The following is a 19,685-nucleotide window of genomic DNA, read 5'->3' as shown; positions in this document are numbered from 1 at the left end:
ATTTCTATTCCAAAATGGTTGGCTGCAAGATTGATATCATCAGTTCGACGAAATGGATCAAAGAAGTTTCAAGAAATCCAAAAGTTGGACATAAGCCATTACAATATTCATCCTAAATGATACCAAAAGTTTAAAAAAAATGGTCCACAACCAATGACTGTTTACATTACATATCAATAGTGGATTGTTGACTTGGATAGGTATTTTCGTCCAGCCTCGTTTGCGCACTTGAAGAGCTCTCCCCATGATAACCAACATAAGTTTGTTGTTCCATTGTTGAGCCTCTTCTCATGTCAGTTCTGTTGAAGTTACACTCGTTAAGGTAGTTAACCATATGTGGATGGATCCTCCCAGCTACTTCCTGCAATTTGGGGAAAAAATGTCATACACCATTACACATTAAAAAATGTCTACCTCTGTGCCAGCAACTCTTCGTTCAATATTGCCGACGTCTGCAACGTTTCTCTTTCCTGCTTACGAAGAGCAAACGATGTCATATAAAGAAAACCCTAAAAATTGGGCGGAAAAGCAATAGACTTTCGCGGGCAATTGCATATACACCTGTCAATTGATTTATTTTTTTTAAATACACGTGGATGCCACGTCAGCGTTTTCGTCGGAGTCAACCCCGGAAAGTTGACTCAGGATATAAACGATGTGAAAAACAATAGTTTGAGGATAGAATGAAGAAAAAAAATAGTTTAAGGACATAATCAAAAAAAAATATGAAAGTCCAAAGATATATATAATATTTTAGCCCCTCACAATACCAAAATACAAAGTACTCTTAAACGGACCCATTAAGAATTCGCCACTCACAGAGTCACACTCACTCGCACATGTTTAGTCTGGCCTCGGCTGGAAACTGGAAAGTTCACAGGGACAATGAAACGTGGCAAAGAACCATTGGTTCGACTTCTCAGCAACCATGGTCCGTGCCATCACAGAAGCACACATCCCATTCAATAGCTTGAAATCAAATCATCGGCCAAAACCCCAAACTCCCCGATCAAGAATGTCTGCTTACTCTAACCCCCACGAAATGTAAAGGCATCTTCGAAATCTAAGAATGGATTTCGTCGAATTGGAAGCGATCGAGGGCCTCCGGTGGACGTGGCACTCATGGCCGACGACCAAAACAGAGACCGCGTCCCTCATAATCCCACTCGCCATCATGTGCACGCCACTGATGCAATCTGAGTCATCGGAGCTCCCGCTACTCTCCTACGAACCCCTCGTATGTGCCAAATGCGCTGCCGTTTTGAATCCTTATGCTCGAGTTGACTACCAGTCCCGTACCTGGTGCTGTCCATTTTGCTTTAATCGGAACCACTTCCCCAGATCCTACGACGGCATAACTGACACTAACCTTCCCGCTGAGCTCTTCCCCACTTACAGCTCAGTGGAGTACGAGATTGTTCGCAATTCCACCTCCAATGTCTATGGTACTACTCCTAGTGGGTTCGGTATGTACTCTTCCTCGTCCGGGTCTCTGTCGTCGATGGGATCGGTGGGTTCTTTGGCGCAGGTCGGCGGTGGCGGTGGGGTGGTCAGGAGGTCAGGTCCAGCTTTTGTGTTCGTGGTGGATGCGTGTATGGCGGAGGAGGAGTTGAGTGCGGTCAAGAATGAGTTGTTGCGGCTCGTGGAGCAGTTGCCGGAGAACACTTTGGTAGGGTTGGTAACGTTTGATTCGATGGTTAAGGTGCATGATCTTGGGTATGGGGAGTGCTCAAGGGTTGTGGTTCTTCATGGCGGTCGTGAGCTTTCAGCTGAGCAGGTAGAAACTGAGCTTAAAGTTCGTATTTTTCAGAGAGACGCAATTTTCATAGTCTTGAGGTTTAGTTCATAGTTAAATTGGTACTTACTCGCCTGCTCTTCTTGTTATAAATCTGCTTTTTGAGTACTGTGTGGACTTTGGACAACGCTAGGAAATCTTCATTAAAATTAATTTTATTTGCATGTTAAATTGAATGGCTTGATTGCATTAATAGTAAGTAGTCCAATTGTAAGATAGTTGGTCCTGCTTCTAAGCGAGTTTGTTTTGTTCATTATTAAAGTTGACATTTTTTCTGGGGAGTGCATCATGATAGATCTTTATTCTTGTTATTTCAATCAAATTCTAATATTTTGTAATTCTGTTTCATTACAAAATCCTCAGACACAGCAGTTTCTTGGCATTAGTCGTATTAAGCAACGGCATGTTGGGAAGATACCAGTTATCCAAAAGCACGGTTTTTTGCTAACTGTATCTGAATGTGAATTCAACTTAACTACTGCAATTGAAGAAATTTCTAATTCAGCAGAAGTCATGCCCGGGCATCGCCCTCAAAGGTGCACAGGAGCGGCCATATCAGCTGCACTTGGACTTTTGGAAGGATGCCTAATTAATAATACAGGCTCCCGAATCATGGTCTTCACTTCTGGGCCTGCAACTTTGGGCCCTGGAACTATTGTAGATTCAGATCTTAGTAAAGCTATCAGAACTCACAGAGACATTGTTAATGGCCATTTGCCTTCCTATAGAAAGTTGTGCTCTTTCTACAAACGTTTTTCGCAGAGATTAGTTGATATTGCTGCTGTTCTTGATTTATTTGCTTGTTCTCTTGATCAAGTTGGAGCAGCAGAACTAAAAGCTCCTGTTGAACGATCAGGTGGATTCATGATGCTAGGGGAGTCGTTCGAGTCTGATCAATTCATAAAATGTTTTCGGCACATTTTCAATCGCGACAAAGAGGGACATTTGAAGATGTATTTTGACGCAACCCTTGAGATAGTGACAACTGAAGATGTAAAAATTTGTGGAGCCCTTGGGCCTTGTGTTTCTCTTCGGAGAAAGAATAGTTTAGTCAGTGACAATGAAATTGGGGAGGGTGGCACTTATATGTGGAAGTTGGGTACTCTGACTAATAAAACATGCATTGCTTTCTTTTTCCAAGTGAGTGACGATCGAAAACCCCAGCCTGGATCAGCATTTTTTATACAGTTTATAACAAAATACCAGCATGGGAACTTGGAAATTCGCAAAAGGGTGACAACTGCTGCAAGACGATGGGTTGGGAGCAAGTCATCAGAAATTTCTACTGGATTTGATCAAGAAGTAGCAGCTGTAGTCATGGCTAGACTTGCCATCAACCGTGCAGAGAGTTGTTATGCCCGAGATGTTATCAGATGGCTTGATGATGCGCTTGTTCGTTTTACATCTAAGTTCGGTGATTACATTCAGGAAGACCCATCTTCCTTCCGTTTGTCCTCTAACTTCTCCCTTTATCCCCAATTCATGTTCTATTTAAGAAGGTCCCAATTTATTGATGTCTTTAACACCACTCCTGATGAGACTGCTTTCTTCAGGCTGATGCTAAACCGTGAGGGTGTTGTGGGTTCTCTTATAATGATCCAACCTACACTTTTTCAATATTCATTTGATGGCCCTCCTATTCCAGTGCTCCTTGATGTTCGCTCTATCTCTCCTGATACTATATTGCTTTTTGATTCTTACTTCCATGTGGTTATTCACTGCGGGTCCAAGATTGCTCAGTGGAGGAAGCTTGGCTATCACAAGGACCCAAACCATGAAAACCTGAAAAAGCTGTTGGAAGCCCCGGAGCTTGATGCAGAGCAATTAGTGGCTGAAAGAATTCCAGCACCCAAGCTGATAAAATGTGATCAGCACAGTAGTCAGGCTAGGTTTCTTCTAGCCAAGATAAATCCATCTGTTACTCAGAATTCAACATATACAGAAGGTTTAGATGTTATATTTACTGATGATTTGAGCTTGGAAGTTTTCATAGATCATTTGCAGACCCTGGCAGTACAGGGCTAACACAGAATAGAGTGGTCATCCTTTTTTTTTGTTGAGTTGAGGAGACTAGCTGGTTGACCAAAAATAGGTATGAGTGTATGACGAATATTGTGTTTCTGTTTTTCTTTGACTAGTTCACTAAAAGCAGAGGAACCTAGTTTGGTTTTAGGCTTTCATTGTATCCATTGAGGTTAGCCAGAATCACTGTGATTCCGTGATTTTAGGTATTGGAGTACATTATATCCTTTTTCATACTCCTTTTCATTGCAATCAACTTGGGGTATGTTGGACCAGCCTTGGATGAACATACTTAGTCTTAAGTGAAAAACGGGGAATATGTATAATTCGACCAGTCTGGTCGTGCCCTGAGGGGAATATGAGACCTTAGCATTTGATTTTTTTTTTTTAAACTTTTGACCTGCTTTGATAGGTTAGGTTTTTATGTTTCTGGTCTGGATCGCAAGTTGTAAAATCTACAAGTTATGTAATTCGGTTTCCTTTCTATGGAGAACAAAAAACCAGTCACCTTGCTGAGCTGATGGGCATAGTTTACTTTGAACTTTACTATGATTCTAGAGGTTCAGGTTTACTGTTCTGACAAGGAATGATAGAGCTATCCTGCCCAAGTCCTTATATCAGAAACATTCAGATATGGTTGTACTGGATTGGTCAAGCACTAGGAGTTAAACCGTGAAAGTCATGGAATCTTATGATAACTGGTGGAAGATAACCGCTTTCAGTATGTACACAAGCTCTCAGTGTGATGGATCTGTTGGAATCAGATAGAAGTTCGGCTGAAGATTGTTTGGGGGCAATCAAGGGATGTGCCACATTTCATGATTTCTAGCTCGTGTTTGGGTTTGGGAAAGTAGTGTGGGCTGTAATGCTAGAATATCCTTTACATCTCCAAAAGCCCTACTGAGAAAGTTGGGAGTTTAGAACAGGGTTTGCCTGGGAGTAAAATGGAAGGAAAAAACCTGTTCCTTGTTGGAATTCCATCAGTTTTGTAGTTTATTGACAATGGCGTTCTTCACAATGCCAAACAAAATTTTCTCTTGAGATTTCGTGACTAGATGGTGCAGATGCTAACAACTTGGGAATACCTGATGGAAACAAATGGAATCTGTTTTAAGTAGTTTCACATTCCATTGATGGGCACAATGGCACAAGTTGAATGGCGTGTATCACTCTGGAGTCACCAGGTATTGCTTCATTTTTTTAATATTTTTTGAATTTGGTGCATTTGAACAGCATTGGCTTATCTGGTTTTAAAGCTGCAGTCACACAACGGCATATCTTCATAGCATCAGACTATGATATAAGTATTTTCTTGTAACTATTTAAAATGATATCACTACCTCTTGGTTAATCTTCTGGTTTCTCCGAATTTTTAGCTAGCAGAGGACTTGAGCATACTCATGTCGATTAACCATGTATAACATAGCAGTTGCAAGTAATCTTACATATTACTTTCTCCGAATTTTTAACTAGCTAAGGACTTGAACATACTTATGTCGATTAACCATGTATAACACAGCAGTAGCAAGTAATCTTACATATTACCTTGCTTCGTTCTTACTGATCTTTAGTTTGCTTTCCGGCTAGTAGTATACGAAATTCAACATTTTTTTTTCTCTTGGAACATGCTGTTAGTTATTTTCCTCATTGTTGACCTTCTGGCTCAGGCACGAATATGACTTAAAGGTTCAGTTTGGGTTGCTGAATAATTTCACTTTGCATTTTTTAGGATGCATTGTGATTTGTGAGTACCCCTTTTCTTTTATATATAGTAGCCACCATAAACACATATAGAGTAACTTTCGCTTTTTCTTTTTCATTTCTATAACTTGTGCCACTCCCATATCAGGTATGATATACAGTGATCCAAATGTGAACTACTACGCAGCAACTAATTCTGAAGAGAGAATATCCGGGCAGCTGAATGGTCACCTTGGTAAACCTCTGCATCACAATTGCATATCTTGCTCCGCGTAATATCGGCTTGATCAATATTCTTTTCTGGCGCTTGTTGGATGTACCCACCACATGGACGCGATGTATAAACTCCAAACGTTTCAGATTTCAAATGTTTGTATATAGATTGTCACATGCGTGGGAACTTTGAGTACTGGAAGAAATCATTTTCAAAGAAAAGTTTGATCCCTAGTTTCTTATGTTTTTTTTTGTCTGTTTATTTCTTTATAAATTTTGCATTTCTTTTACCTTAAAATATTTAGATCGACTCCAACAACTCCATTTATGAACGTAGTGCTTACACATGAAAACGATACATTGTTATATTGTTGGATTGATATCACATTTACTTTGCAATTAAATTGATCGATCATTCATAAAATATATGTATAAAAAAAACTCATTCGGTGCCTTGATATCACCTTTGTCCCGAAAGTGTTAAAGGGGCTGGTGGGGGGGGAGAGAAGAAGAAATTCATAAATAATTCCTTGTCTGGATTCAATACTTTTGTGTGTACATGTTTGGTTATTGTGTGTGCATTGTTCGGTTCTCTCATGTACTTTCATCATCGGGTTTCCTCCGCCTTAAAAGAGTGTGTTTGGAGTTTGGACTTCATAGATTTAGGGAAGGGAAAGTTCTATTAATCTTGGTTCATCGTTAAATTCCAAACACAAAACTAACTCTTAGTCTAATGGTTAAGAGGGAGTATTCCCTCTTTGGAGGTCATGAGTTCGACTATACCTGGCTCGTATAAATGGTAGACACGCGAGACTCAAAATCTCGTGCTAAAGAGCATGGAGGTTCGAGTCCTCTTCAAGGCATAATATTGAGAATGCTAGTTGAATGAGCAATTCAATAAGAGATCTCGGATCGAGTCGGTATATTAATATCGATTCGATCCGAGATCTTGGAATTTGAATAAGTTCGGCAGCGGATCACGAAATCTTGGTGATCTTCTCTATCTAATGAATGGGGAGTCCACTTTGAAATCGTCCGCCCTGCATCCACCCCCGAGTATATGCTTCAACAGGAATCACACAAGGGTAGATTGATACAATGGAAACCTCTACCCGCCCGTAACCCAACAGATAAAGTACATTACATAGTCCGTTTGAGTTCGACTATACCTGGCTCGTATATTAAACGATCATGTGCTTATTTGTAAGCTTGCTAACAAGTTATTGTGTTGAACCCATCAATCTATCCAATGCACATACCTTTATTGAGTAGTTGACTATGTATTAAAAATAAATAAATTATTCGGCCGAGTTGGGTTGGTTGGAACTTGAAAATCAATAAAATCTTTTAATTTAGGGATCTAAGTTCAATTTTTCACATTAAAAACTCAACACTTGTTAAGATATCCAATGCACATACCTTTAGTGAGTAGTTGACTACGTATTAAAAATAAATAAATTATTCGGCCGAGTTGGGTTGGTTGGAATTTAGAAATCAATAAAATCTTTTAATTTAGGGATCTAAGTTCAAATTTTCACATTAAAAATTGACACTTGTTAAGATATTTTAAGAGGGAGGAACGATTTAATAAGTACTTATAATTTACATAAGTTTTTTTTTTACTTGTCATAAAAATAATACTACTAAACACTCTTAATTAATTCTTATAATACGGTCGGTGGTAGTTTATAGTCGGGTATAATTTGGTGTTTCTAATTTCCTAATATAGTTCGGTATTGTTTGGCGCGTAAATTCTTATACTGCTCAAGTGTTGCTAGAATTAATGTTTATTATTTTGGAATAAAATGCAGTTTTCAATCCTTTTCAAAAAAAATAAAAAAAATGAAATTGACTACAAAAGAAACAAAAAAAGAAAAATAATGAATAAATAAAGAAAAAAGGGGAACCCCACAATTGCGCCTTCTCCAGTTTAAGCACGGAAGTTGCTTTTTAAAACGCATGGGATCTGATTCGGGGCCTTATATACATACGCTCCACAAATGCCTTTCTTCTTAAAGAAAACATAGTAAGATGTGAGAAATCCTGAGGGGGGAGGATGGCAAAGGACGGATATGTTGTGCCGGCGGAGCTGTCGACCGGTGGTGGAGGAATGGCGGCGGCGGCGACGGTCAAGAAGAAGACGAGTTGGATGGTTCTCGACAGTACGGGGAACGAGATCACGAAAGAGTGGGACAAGCAATACATCATGCAACACGTCCTCATCCATGCCCGCGATCTCCGCATCCTCGACCCCCTCCTCTCCTACCCCTCCACCATTCTCGGCCGTGATGGCGCCATCGTCTTGAATCTTGAGGTTACTCCTTTCGTATGCTTATCCTAAATTCTTGTTGGTTTTTTTGTTGTTGATTGTGGTACAGTGTATAACCCGCGTTTGAATTATGGGCTGCAGCATATAAAGGCGATCATAACTGCTGAGGAGGTGTGTCTCATTCTACTTGATTGCCTTTTCTTTTCTAGCTTTATGCTACTTATCTGAGCGAGTTTGATTTGACTGAAACGAAACCTAATTAATTTCCACAATATTATTTTATTTGAAGTTGTTGTAATTTGGTTGTTCATTGACGAAATAGATTATAGGTATTGGTTTGTTTTTTCCATCATTGTGGATTTTCCATTCTAAGCAAAGAAATAAGAAGTGACGATTGATGTTTGCAATTCCAGCCAAATGAGGAATTTAGACATGGAAATATTATTGTTGCTGTGTGCAATTCCCCTCCTACTGTCTATGCACATGTAATAATGGTTTGCAGAAATATCAATGAATAAATCAATTTTGTTACCTTTATTTTTAGGATGAGTTGCTCAAGTACTTTCTTGGTATTTCTCTTCAACCATGCGTCTTGTACATAATCTGAATAGCCCACTCTATTACGTATATTCGTCAATAAAGGCAACCAACTCTTTTATTAATTTGCGCTCTTTTAACCTAACGCATAAAAATGGTAAGGAAACTCAAAAGCAAATTTACAACCAATTTGACCCTGCTTAAAATGAAAACAACTTTTTTCCAGTCCTTAATTTCTCCATTTAGAAAAAAACTTGTGGGACTTCCATGTGATTGCTATATATATGTTACTGAAAAGGTGCTGCTTCGGGATCCGCTGGATGAAAACGTTGTCCCTGTTGTTCAAGAACTCCGAAGACGACTGCCTCCCGTTACTGCAAACTCCAAAAAAGAGAACCTTGGTGGGCAGAATGATGTTGAAGTTGGTGAAGAGGATGGTATGTCAGATTGATTCTACAGGTCAAATGCGAGTCAATTCATGTGACCAATATGCATTATTTGTTTAATTTTCAAATATGACCAATTAAGACTAGTTATTCTTTCTTTTTGTTATATTTTTCTACTGTAGTGGAATGATGTAGATATGTATTTGCAGAATCTCCCTTTGAATTTCGAGCCTTGGAGGTAGCATTGGAAGCTATATGTAGTTTTCTAGCTGCACGTACAACGGAATTAGAAACTGCTGCATATCCTGCTTTAGATGAGCTTACCTCCAAGGTAAGTAATTGTGTTTCACTGTGATTGACATATCTCTTTCTTGCTACTGCCTTTCAAGTCAAACCATTTGATTGATTCCTCTACACCTCCTTGAAGATGGTCTGCCTTATGGTTTTGTAGATTATTACATTGAAAGCTCAAATCCTGGCATTGATTTTTGAAGATTATATGTTACATATTGATTCTTTCCTTCAACTTGGGTGGATACCTTGCTGACATTAGTGAAACATTTCTAGTATTTTTAGACTTTCAAATATCAAACTCCAGTGCGACAGTATTTTTGCATCTTTTTGGTTCTATTGTTGTTTTGGTGAAGTAGCTTCATCACAGCCTAGATGTCACAAGTTCAAAAACAACATCCCTTTCCCATGTGGCTTTATGATTGCATATATCTGCCCTTTCTAGACTTGCCATCACTGCCGAAGCCTTGTTTATTTGATTGTTGATGTGTTGTAATTTACTTCATATTGATATTTGCCTTGCATACAGGCAAGTAGAGTATTTAGTCAATGATGTGAATGGACATGCTCTTGGTGAAATCCTTAGGGAATTGTTGTTGCACTAGTTGATTAGCCTGGTAAACTTAGGCTTAGGAAAGGTAGTTTACTTGAAGTTTTTGGGAGTTGTATCCACATACTGTTGTATGGAGGTGGAAATTGTGGTGTGGACAAATGAGATTGGATTATAAATGAACAATCTTTGGCATGAAGTAGCTTTGAGATGGGTGCCTTGTTCTATCAAAATGATCACTGTTATGACCAATTCATGTATCTTTTCCCTAGAAGTTTCGACATGATATGTCTAATGGGTAATCAAGGTAAAATGTTGACTATTGATTATCCAAACTCTTGGAAGATGAAAATTTCAACTAGTCTCCCATAAAAATCGGTTAGAACTTGAGTTCAAGAGCCCTTACTCAATATATTTACTGTTTCTATATCCAGAACGGTGAAGTTCTACTGAGGTAACTGGGTCTGATATAAAGATCCAATACATGCCTTGACATTAGACCCTTGACATTAGACGAGACCCTAACTAGTTCAAAGTGATTTGGTAGACTGTAAGAGTGAATAGATCTGGTGTCTTAGGACGGTGGCAAAGGTGTTTTCTAATATAGTATTTGGTGTTGGCTAAGTCGATTTTTTTTAAACTCTATATTTTGTATATTGAGGTCAGGCTTGTATTGTTTAAAATTAGTGTAGAGGTTTGGAGTTGGAGCTTAAAATAAGTTTTTCAAGGTTTTTTTTTTGTTTAATATAGGTATTGTTTACCATAATCTGAGACGAGATTGGGGATCTTTGTGGTTTTGATTTGAGGAGGCTCGATTGGTGGTTGTGGATGGTTTGGCTTTGAATAACGGGTTTTACGGTTAGGATGTTGATTTGTAAGATCAGATTCTGAACCTAAAGATCTAAGTGCATGAAGAAGTAATATGGTAAAGCCGACGTACTTAAGAATATGAATGATAGAGCAGACGAACCGAGTTTGCAGTCAAAACTTTGCTTTTCTAGTGCAACTTTTTTCTTACTGAATTGTAAGAAATATCTTCACTGAGCCCTACGAGAGATGAAATGTTTAGTTGTTACCCATGATAGATGGTAACAAACTTAAAATCGTACTACAACTATAGCTTGACTGCGATTTTGAGCTGCTATAGTCAGCATTGCAGTGAGTGGCTATAACAACTTGGTACTTATCGACACTAACTTTTTTCCTTGAAACCCATGTGGCCATGTGAAAATCTTCAAAAAAGAAATATTGCTGTAATGGATAACTGTTTCCGTACTAGGGAAGAATGTGAGTCCCTTAGTTGGTCATCATGTGGTTCATTGCAAATGGGCAAGAAACTTTTGGATGTGGCTGATTATATAATAGATATGTCATTGGTGATATGTCCAGATTGGTGTAAACAGATTTCATAGCTTGAAAGTTCATGTCTTGAATGGGGGGGAAGGAGCGGGAGAGCATTGGAAGACTCCAATTATTGGAAAGGAGTTCTTCTGCTTGCCTTTGGTCTTAGCGAGAGAGAGGGAGAGGGAGAACACTGGAAGACAGCATTTATTGGACAGTAGTTCTTCTGTTTGCCCTTTAGTCTTAGAGAGAGAGACCAGAGATTGTGAAGATTACTCACCAGAAGACAGCATTTATCAGTAGTTCTTCTGCTTGCCCTTTAGTCTTAGAGAGAGAGAGAGAGAGTCAGAGAGACCAGAGATTGTGAAGATTACTCACTAGAAGACAGCATTTATTGGACAGTAGTTCTTCTGCTTGCCCTTTAGTCTTAGCATACTCACTCGATGTCAAGATATCCGATGCAATTGGGCTGCACCATCATCAGAGATTGTGAACCTTAGACGAAGAGTTTTTCCTTATTTGTTCTATAATGATGTTGGATATTCATAAACATATTTTGGTTTCTTATATTTATCTGATACTTGTAATCACATTCATATTTCTCGGAGTTGTTTTAATAGGGCTTCTTGCTCTTAGGTTATTTTGGAGTCCTGAACTAGGGAACTAGCTCTTCATGTTCATGGTGTTTATTACATTTGAACTTAAGACAATGTATACATATATTTTCCCTTCTTTTGGTCCAATATTTGATCATCGAATAGTTAATCCTTTGAGTGGTTTTCTGATTGTTTGGCTTCTAGCTTTTTTGGGTCAATTCTTCTTTTCAACTTAAGAAGAATCCTTTTTCTTTGTAAATCGCTTAACATGCAGATAAGTAGTCGTAACTTGGACAGGGTTCGTAAATTGAAGAGTGCCATGACAAGGTTGACTGCACGGGTTCAAAAGGTATGTGTGAGTATGGTCTGCTAAACACTGTGGTTATAAATCCTTACTATTTATGCTGTTTCCATTTTAATATACATGTAAAGGTAATTTTATATACATTGGTACTGGCAGTTGGCTAATGTCTACAGCATTCGCATATCCTGCTTTAGTTTTTTTTTTGGGTACTTTTTGGTATTTCAATGTCCAATTTTTTTGTCTAACACATACTAGTAGTTTACAATTTTTTTCATTTTTAAAGGTTTTAATGTTATTTAGTCCATTTATCTGTTTTTCAATATTTTCTGTCATACAAATGATTGATGCAGCATACTTAACGCCTTATGTTAAAGTTAACTGTTGGTCAACTAGAAGCAAAGGGGTGGTTTAACCCAGGAATTATTCGACCTCAAATACAGAATAAACTTGTCCAAACCAGTCCTTTTCCATTCCTGTCTCCTTTTACCATAGCTTTTATTTGGATCTAGCTTAAGAAGTACAGATTAGATATAGCACTATAAGTATACTGGTCGGGGGCATAAATTTTTTTTCTTTTTTCTAATCTATCCAGAGTTGAAAGTCAATTTTAGGCATTGGATTGGTCTTTCGGCATGAGGTATCAATTTTTATTTGCTCTATTTGGCTAGATCTGTTTCACATAGCAAAGGCTGTGGCTCCCAGATCATCTATAGAAGACTTGTAGATTGGCAATAGTACTATTCAAATCATCTATAGAAGACTTGTACATTGGCAATAGTACTATTCAAGTGTGATTTTTCTCAGTCGACTTTGATGTCTTTTTGGTTTATCACCGAAATGTTCACTAAAGAATATTAATGGACAGAATTATGAAACATCAATGGACTAATGGAGAATGTTTGAAGTTTAGCAGAGCTCGTGATATTACATTTTTGCTGCTGTTAAACATGTATATGGAAATATTGATTATCACGTGCTGTCCAAGATATCTAAGTTATGTATTTTCACTTTTAGTCTGAATACTGCACCAACCCTGATGTTTTACATGTCAAATGCTAGGTTTATAAGTTTTTTTAATATCTCAAAATGCTCATCACAACAAGCTGATTGCTTAGCCAGATTATGCAAGATGTAACCGTGCTCCTCACTTGATGTAGGTGAGGGATGAACTAGAACAGCTTCTGGATGATGATGATGATATGGCTGATCTGTACTTGTCAAGAAAATTGGCTGGGGCATCTTCACCAGTTAGTGGCTCAGGTGGTGCCAATTGGTTTCCTGCATCCCCTACCATTGGCTCAAAGATTTCCAGAGCTAGTAGAGTAAGTATGGCAACAGTTCGTGGAGATGAGAATGATGTGGAGGAGCTTGAAATGTTGCTAGAGGTCATACCAATAATTTGCATTCTATTAGTCATGGTTTTTTTATTTTCTGGAATTTTGAGTCTAAAACAAGTCACGGTATGCATTGCAGGCTTACTTCATGCAAATTGATGGGACCTTAAACAGATTAACCACGGTAAATGCTATATGCCCATCGGTTGAATTCATCATAACATGGGCCAAAAACCTTTAAAAATAATATGGGCCCAAAACATTCCTTTAGACTAAAGTAATAGACATGCTACTTTTAGGCAACGCGTCATTTTGAAGCGAATTTATGGCAAGAAGGCGGAGGAGTGGACTACTGAGATGGGTGATTAATGGTGTTGAATATACAGTATATAGAGTTAATTGTATCCACGTAGCTGTGACTTATTTTTTTCACTGAAGTTTGTCATATCATGGCCTCATCTTCATTTACCGATTCTTTATTTAAGTATGCCTTTTTTTTTCCCTTATTTTAGATGAGGTAGTTGTATCCGTGCTTTGTCTGCTAGAATGTCATCTCCTTCATTGTTTTCCAATAGGGATCATGTAATTTCGGCTGTAAGCCTGTTCCATCTTCATGTGTCTTTAGTACATCCAACTAGTTAATCGCAGAATTTGTTGCTAGAGCTTTGTTCAATGAGATGTTTGTGTGCTACAATAAATTATTGCAATAATCACTGTGAATCATTTGATCTCAATTATGAATGGGAAGTTACTTTGAATTCTTTTTGCCTGCATCTGAACTTCTCTAATTTCCTGCATTTTACATTTGCAGCTGCGAGAATATATAGACGACACAGAAGATTATATTAATATTCAGGTGTGCATCACAATAGTTGTATTCTAAATGATTTTAGACCAAACTGGACCTTTGACCGGCTAGACCAGGAAATGGTCCTTTTGTCTGACTGGTCTTCAGTCTTTAGTCAAACAGAATGAAGACCTGTTGAAACGGGTTCAAACTGGAATGAATTTTCAGTTGAATCACTGAGCCAGGCCCATTTTCAGTATACCAGTCAATACAATCTGGAGTATGTTTCACCAGTGTACATCACATCACTCCATTAGCTATATAAGTGAACATCTCAAGTATAATCTGGTGAACGATGCAGTAGCATACATCATTTTGTTCCTCCATAAGCTAATTAAAAGTATACTTTGTTAGAAGTTGTGCCTTGGTCCTCCCTTCTACTGGACCACTCAACTTCCTTAGGTTTTATTACTTTTCATTTATTCAGAGAAATAAACTCGATTTGATTATTGTAGTATCACCTGTTCAGTCACAGTTGAAATTTGATTGAGCTAGTTGTCCAGAAGCAGCTACTTTTTCCCTGTTTTCTGACTCTGAGGACACTTAATTGAAATGTTGGAAGTTTTTATTGGAAGAACTGTTGGGCTAGAATTTTTTTATTAAAATTTTTTTGAGTAGAATTTGTGCTTCCATTTTGCAGCTTGATAGTCATCGAAATCAGCTGATCCAGGTTCTTTATTCTTCTATTCCATTCATCAATATCCATGACTAGTTTATTTCCCTTTAATTTTTTGACATGTCAAGCAATGGAACATGATTTGTTGATTTTTTCTTGCAATTTTTTTCTGTTCTTCATGTGCTGCAGTTAGAGCTCTTTCTGAGTTCAGGAACTGTTTGCTTATCCATCTATGCTTTGGTGACGTCAATATTTGGCATGAATATTCCGTATACTTGGAATCAGAACTATGGTTACATGTTTAAATGGGTAAGGAGAGTTTCTTCCGATGATTTTCGCTTTTCAGACAGAATTTTTCCGTTCCAGATCAATGAATGATATTTTTTACCATTTCTAGGTGGTCATTACTGCGGGAGTAGGCTGTGCACTTTTATTTGCAGTGATTGTAGCCTATGCTCGCCGCAAGGGTTTAGTTGGATCTTGAAGTAAGCTTTTACCCTGTTCAGAAGGAATTTTTGAGACTGAAATCTACTCTAGGATTGAAAGACATTAGATTCTGTCTCTCCTTCTACCCTAACCAGAGGTAAAATGTGGGTGCAGTCTTGACCTCCAGGCCCAGATAAATTGATACAAATTCTCCATGTTTAGCGAGTTTTTGGGCACAATTACTGAGATGGTGTTACACAAACAGTTTATAGAATGATATTTTCTTTGACCTTGAATTGACATTTACAATACAATAATTGAATCAATTGTAAATTCCATCTTTCTTCACCATGTTACAGATCTAAGAGTTTTCAGAGCTTTTTTTTATCATGAAAAAGTTTGGGATTTCTTTTGTAACTTGTTATGAGCTTAATCTGTTCCCCATAGATGATTTGTTACCATGCATTCTATTTTTTTTTTTTTGCTTTTCGTTCGTAAGTGCCATGGAGTTGACACAGGCTAGAGATACTTTTTTTTACTTTTCGTTCAAAGGACGGCATAAGCAGCTCCTCGCGGACTATCCGGAAAGTCCCATACGGAGACACAAAATCCTCCATAACAAGATCGTCGGTACTCCTCAACACGGCATGCAAAACTACCAAAGGAAGACCAATTGCAGACGAGGCCGCCACATTGGCCCGAGGGTGAGTGAAGAACACAGTAAAAATCGAGAGGGTTTTTTGGGAAAAGTAACACTTTTCAAAACTCAATTTTGAAATCTAACATACTTTTTTAAAAACATAAAATCTAACACTTTTTTGAAAGGAATTGTCCCAAATACCTTTATTTCATATTGTTTCATTCAAAAATCCTTTCCCCTTCCTGCGACATCACCCTTCGTTCTTCTTTCTCTACGTTCTTCGTTCACTTCGACGCTGTTACTCTACAATTTTTGCCTTATTCGATCGCCCCTCTACACTTGATTATTCATGGGTATGTTTTATTTAATTTTGTATTTGTGATTCGAGTATGAGTTTTTCAATCTAGTAGTGCTTAGGGTTTCGAGCATTCATTCGAGTAGTTTATGGTACTTTGTGTGCTATGTTCCAGTATTTCATATTTGTTGTTTCGACTATTTTGTTTTATCTATTCGAGTATTATATATTTGTCGTTCAAGTATTTTTTTGTATCTGTTCGAGTATTTCATATTTGTTATTCAAGTATTTCGTTTTATTGTTCGAGTATTTCAGATTTGTTGTTCGAGTATTTCATTTTATAGTTCGAGGATTTCAGATTTGTTATTCGAGTATTTCAGATTTGTTGTTCGAGTATTTCAGTTTTTCAACTTTGACCTTCTATAACTTTTGATCCACTCGTGTGTTTCCTTACTATAATATGTTTCCGAGGACTGATTTTGAAGACCTAAAAGTTAATTGGGGTTTACCTTAATTGAGATTCGGAAGGAGATCGAAAAGGCGTCGTTTTGAAGTCTAACGGAGTTAATAAGAGATGTGAAGAACATTTTTTTGTTATACATTTTCTTGTTCGAGTAAATGGTGTATATGTTTGAGTATTATAAATATTTGTTCGAGTAAATAGTTTATATGTTCGAGTAATACATTTTTTTCTAAATGGAAATGGTTTATATGTTCGAGTAATACTATATTTGGTTTGAGTAAATAACTCTGAATGTTCGAGTAAATAGTTATCGTCATTGCTAACAACCCACCCTTCCAAATGAAAATGTGTGTTATAGACAAATTTCATGACCACCTCATTCGAAGTTCGATCAATTCCCGTAATCTTGTATATCTTCTCCAAAAAATCCTCATAGGAAATTGACTCATTCACCAATGAATTTGTAAATTCCTCCTGAAAATTCTCAGTCTCCACCGTATATAACAACAATGTCAACAACACCCATTTTTTGTAAAAGAAAAGTGTAAAATTCATTCAGAAACACTTTATAAATCCAAATACTCGAACAGACAATTACAATTACTCGAACAGATCATCAACTACTCATCAAAAACTCATACTCGAATCACAAATACAAAATTAAATAAAACATACCCATGAATAATAACTAGGTGCAGAGGGGCAATCGAATGAGGCAAAAATCATATATTAACAGCGTCGAAGTGAAGAAAGAAGAACGAAGTGAAATAAGAACCAACTGAAAGGTGATGTCGTAGAAAGGAGAAAAGATTTTTGAATGAAACAATGTGGAGTAGGGGTATTTGAGACAATTCCTTTCAAAAAAGTGTTAGATTTCATGTTTTTAAAAAAGTGGGTCAGATTTCAAAAATGGGTTTTGAAAAGTGCTAATTTTCCAAAAAAACCCAAATCGATACTACGACAAGCACAGAGAACACAACGGACTTGTCAACTTTGAAATTAAAGACAATGAAACGATCAGAATCATCGTGAGAGCAGTAAAGTAAGAGCCAACCCAAGAAGACGATCACGAAGGGAAAGGTTGAAAGAGGATGGTAGAAGAGGAGGCTCAAGAAGAGAATTAGGAGGAAGATTAGGGTGTAATTTACACGAAATGGGTGACGTTTTGGGTAATTCGGGTTGTGGCGTGGCGTCGGAGACAGAGGAGGGGAGGTTTAATGAGGTCACTTCCAGGAATTCGTTCCACGGACGACGACTCTCGGAGAAGGATTGGGTGGTCTCCTTGACGAGAGAAAAACCTGGTATGCTCGACATGAAGTCTACATGCCCGCTTATACTGTTATGTGATGGGCTTTTTAAAGTCCAGCACTAAACATAGTGGGCTTAGCTTCTGATCCTTGGTCCTTTAACTCCTTTCAACGGGCCGCCTCATGTGAGCCCATTTAGCTATTTGGAATACGGAAAATGTCATTTTAATACCCACTTGACAAATGTTGGACACATAAATCAAATAAAATTTTTTTTTTCCATATAAGTACTTTTTTTTCCACATAAGTACCTCTTTTAAAAGTTAATAATTACATAATCTCACATTTACCCTTCTTCTCCAATAGACATGAATTTTAAAAAAAATCTATATCTAAGACACCTACTCTCCATCTCCACCATTGTCATGTTTGCCTCCATCTCCACCACTACCACTATCCGCCTCCATCTCCTCCTCCACCACCACCACCACCACCACCACCGATCTGAGATGTAATATGATATCTAAGATCTTAATCTGAGTTCAGATTTAAGATCATACTAATATAAGATCGTATGTTACTGTTTCAATATTATTATAGATCTGAGATTGTATGTTACTGTTTGAAACAGTAACATTACGCAAGCAAAATTTGACTGGGCATTGTGCGCCTCAATGAGTGGAGTCTAACAGCGTGGTGATGTAGCAAACTGTCGTCAAAATCGTCTGGATTTGAGACTTTTTCTTTCATATTGCCGTTTCTATGTTACTATTTCAAACAGTAACATCATCATGTTACTGTTGCAAAAAATAATATTATGCTAATATTGACCTACATTATCATGTTAATGTATTAACGTTGTAATGCAGAACCATGTACTATAGATTGTGTTTTTTTTAAGGTCATTTGCTCTACTAAGAACTATGACAAGGGTTTTGTTTATTATGAAACAATAACATGAACATGTCTGAATGATTCTGCAGAACTTGACAGATTAATTATTTTAGGCACTCATAAACTCAAGGAGATCTTGAACGAAAATCTTATACCCAACATCTACACCTAAATAAAATTAAGGAAGAATAGAAACAATATATCAAGCTTTAAATTACGGAAAAATAGATCTAGAGAGAGAGATCTAGAGAGAGAAAGAGGGGAGGAGAAGAAGAAGAAAGAGAAAGAGAAAGAGAAAGAGGAAAGAGAAAGAGGAGAGAGAAAGAGAAGAAAGAAAGAAAATAAAGAGAAAAAAGAGGTTGGGGGTATAAAGGTAAATGATCTTCTCATGAGTATTTTTATGTCCATTTATTTTTTTGTTAGACCTAAATGTCCAAAAGTACACTAATGGATACCGGCTTGACATTGCCCCTTTGGTATATTTTCATGAACCTCACTAATGAGTAAAGGCTCACGGATCATTATACAAACATATTTAAACGAATTATATTTTACCCTCAAAATTAATGTCAAATGATGTTATTCTCCTACAGTTATGATAGAGATTCTAGCAGTTGGTATCCCAGTTGTTGAATTGTACGTATAATATTTTATGTGCATCATCTGAGACATGTTGAACCCACGAATTCATTGGGATCTTGTTCGTCCAACACAATAGCTGGGATGTTTATCATTTTCGATTATTATCTAGTGGGTTTAGTCGTTTAGAATGATTTGGATACAGTATAGGAATACATTATTTGACAATGCATTGACCACTAGATTGGATGTAGTTTTAGTAACGACCCAAAGAAACACCAAATATTATAAACCCTTATAGTGTGTTTGAATTGAGGGATTTGGGGAAAGGGAAGAAAA

At 37.5% G+C, this 19,685-nt stretch overlaps 2 protein-coding genes across 3 annotated transcripts; both read left to right on the top strand.

Moving 5' to 3' along the window:
• Window positions 1-852: 852 nt before the first annotated feature.
• On the top strand, window positions 853-5,965 carry LOC120014970 (protein transport protein Sec23A). 2 transcript variants are annotated; one of them, XM_038867126.1, is made up of 3 exons: window positions 853-1,777; window positions 2,159-5,001; window positions 5,667-5,965. In XM_038867126.1, the coding sequence occupies exons 1-2, from the start codon at window positions 1,070-1,072 to the stop codon at window positions 3,818-3,820; spliced, it is 2,370 nt and encodes a 789-aa protein (XP_038723054.1). In that variant the 5' UTR covers window positions 853-1,069; the 3' UTR covers window positions 3,821-5,001; window positions 5,667-5,965. The 2 variants fall into 2 exon arrangements, with proteins under 2 accessions (XP_038723054.1, XP_038723053.1); XM_038867125.1 differs by having other exon boundaries at window positions 2,159-5,561.
• Window positions 5,966-7,673: 1,708 nt separating this feature from the next.
• Window positions 7,674-15,645, top strand: LOC120015158 (magnesium transporter MRS2-I-like). The gene is made up of 11 exons (XM_038867388.1): window positions 7,674-8,045; window positions 8,142-8,171; window positions 8,836-8,974; window positions 9,133-9,254; window positions 11,976-12,050; window positions 13,163-13,390; window positions 13,479-13,523; window positions 14,151-14,195; window positions 14,827-14,856; window positions 14,992-15,111; window positions 15,200-15,645. The coding sequence occupies exons 1-11, from the start codon at window positions 7,788-7,790 to the stop codon at window positions 15,284-15,286; spliced, it is 1,179 nt and encodes a 392-aa protein (XP_038723316.1). The 5' UTR covers window positions 7,674-7,787; the 3' UTR covers window positions 15,287-15,645.
• The last annotated feature ends 4,040 nt before the right edge of the window (window positions 15,646-19,685 follow it).

This window comes from Tripterygium wilfordii, chromosome 14, assembly GCF_013401445.1.
Source record: "Tripterygium wilfordii isolate XIE 37 chromosome 14, ASM1340144v1, whole genome shotgun sequence".
Lineage (NCBI taxonomy): Eukaryota > Viridiplantae > Streptophyta > Magnoliopsida > Celastrales > Celastraceae > Tripterygium > Tripterygium wilfordii.
The sequence above is the reverse complement of the archived record's forward strand: the minus strand, read 5'-3'. Positions and strand labels throughout refer to the sequence as shown.